General features: G+C 53.3%; 1 protein-coding gene across 1 annotated transcript in view; it reads left to right on the top strand.

Moving 5' to 3' along the window:
- The window catches only part of SDRG_15522 (hypothetical protein), an 8,088-nt gene extending 7,347 nt beyond the window's left edge, over positions 1 to 741 (top strand). Inside the window, exon 4 of the mRNA XM_008621697.1 lies at positions 246 to 741. Within this exon, the coding sequence (XP_008619919.1) occupies positions 246 to 666 (421 nt within the window). The 3' untranslated portion in view covers positions 667 to 741. The remainder of the gene's footprint in view (positions 1 to 245) is intronic.
- The last annotated feature ends 689 nt before the right edge of the window (positions 742 to 1,430 follow it).

Genomic DNA, 1,430 nt, shown 5'->3' with positions numbered 1-1,430 from the left:
CCGACTTGGTTGGCAGCGTTGGGTCGTTTTGATCGAGCGCGTCGGCCACTTTCCAAGCAAGAAACAGACAAACGGACGTCGTCGCTCGACCCATATTTGCACGACGACGACGATGGTCAAGTCGAAGAATGAATGAACTGGGGAATGGAACGTAATGGCACCACAACGTGTACATGGCAGTTGATTACATTCGCGTGTGGTATGACAATATTTTCCACGTTTATGGATTACATTGTCGGGTGTAGGCAAGACAGAAAGACCATGAGTTACGGCTGCGACCCAGCATCGCACCCAACAAAGGAGTTTATCAAGGCGCATATCACCGAGTACACCAACGCACTGAACCCGGACATCGCTGTTGCCGGCGGTGCAACGTGCAACTCGAACGACGACTGCACCGCCGATGGCAGTGTTACGGGCAGATGTGTCCACCTCCGGTGCCAGTGTGTCGGTCTCTGGACAGGGCCCCGGTGCACGAGGTACAACCGCAACGCCGTTTCCTATGGGCCGTCGATAGGTGTCGCGGGCGGCATCTTTGCCGCCATTCTTATCGCGTGGTTCGCCGGTGCCATTTGGCAGCTCCGTCGCAAACGGTCTCTACAACGACACGGCGAAGTACAGATGCGGCAGGAGAAGAGTAACTCCAACACAATCGTGGTCTATTAGTCGATAAACTAGTCAAGCGTTTGGACGCTGTACTCTCTTGCTAAACGTACAACGATGGGATGTCTGCCACGGGAAACTGCTGGAGATGCGACCTGGTACAGAGACGCCTTGGGTGTCTGTCACGAATGAATCAAGCGGCAACTACCGAGACGGTTGAGTTTCTGGCGCGTCGTGGCGGCAATACATTCTCAAGTTGGAATCCTATAGCGGATCAAATCGCAGTGTTGATCGCGAGCTTGCAATAGCACCTCCTCTACGCCAGTGGCTTTCCCCAGCTTTCCGAGCTTGAAACTGACGAGTGCAAGACCAAAAATCCGAAATGCAACAGTGTAGTTGTTGGAATGAGTCTATTGAGATATTTTTCCTACACGTTTTTCTGTTTTGTTTACACGGTGCATTGAGAGGCGGGCGTCTTTTGGCGAGAGTGCGTATTTTTGGTGTTTGTTGTGGGAGGTTTTTCCTTCGAGGCTAAGTGAGTAACGACGCCCTCTTGGCCAATCCCGAACGGGTTACGGCACGGCGGTGCTTCCGATTTGGTACACCGCGCAGAGGCAGGAGGTCGGCGAATTGAATTTGCATGCGCGCAGCTGGATTTGAACCCGCTATCCGTTCGAGCTCGAATTTAAGTGGAACGCCTCGACCACTACACCAGGGGCCGACCCCCCACGCAACAGTGTAGTTCATCGTCGCCGTCCAATACATCGTTGTTGGGAGGCGACGCCTTGTTCGCAGCACTGTGTGTTAGAATTTGGTCTTCCTCTTGA

The sequence above is a fragment of the Saprolegnia diclina genome, assembly GCF_000281045.1.
Source record: "Saprolegnia diclina VS20 unplaced genomic scaffold supercont1.94, whole genome shotgun sequence".
Taxonomy (NCBI): Eukaryota; Oomycota; class Saprolegniomycetes; order Saprolegniales; family Saprolegniaceae; genus Saprolegnia; species Saprolegnia diclina.
This window is presented reverse-complemented; position numbering and strand designations above follow the sequence as displayed.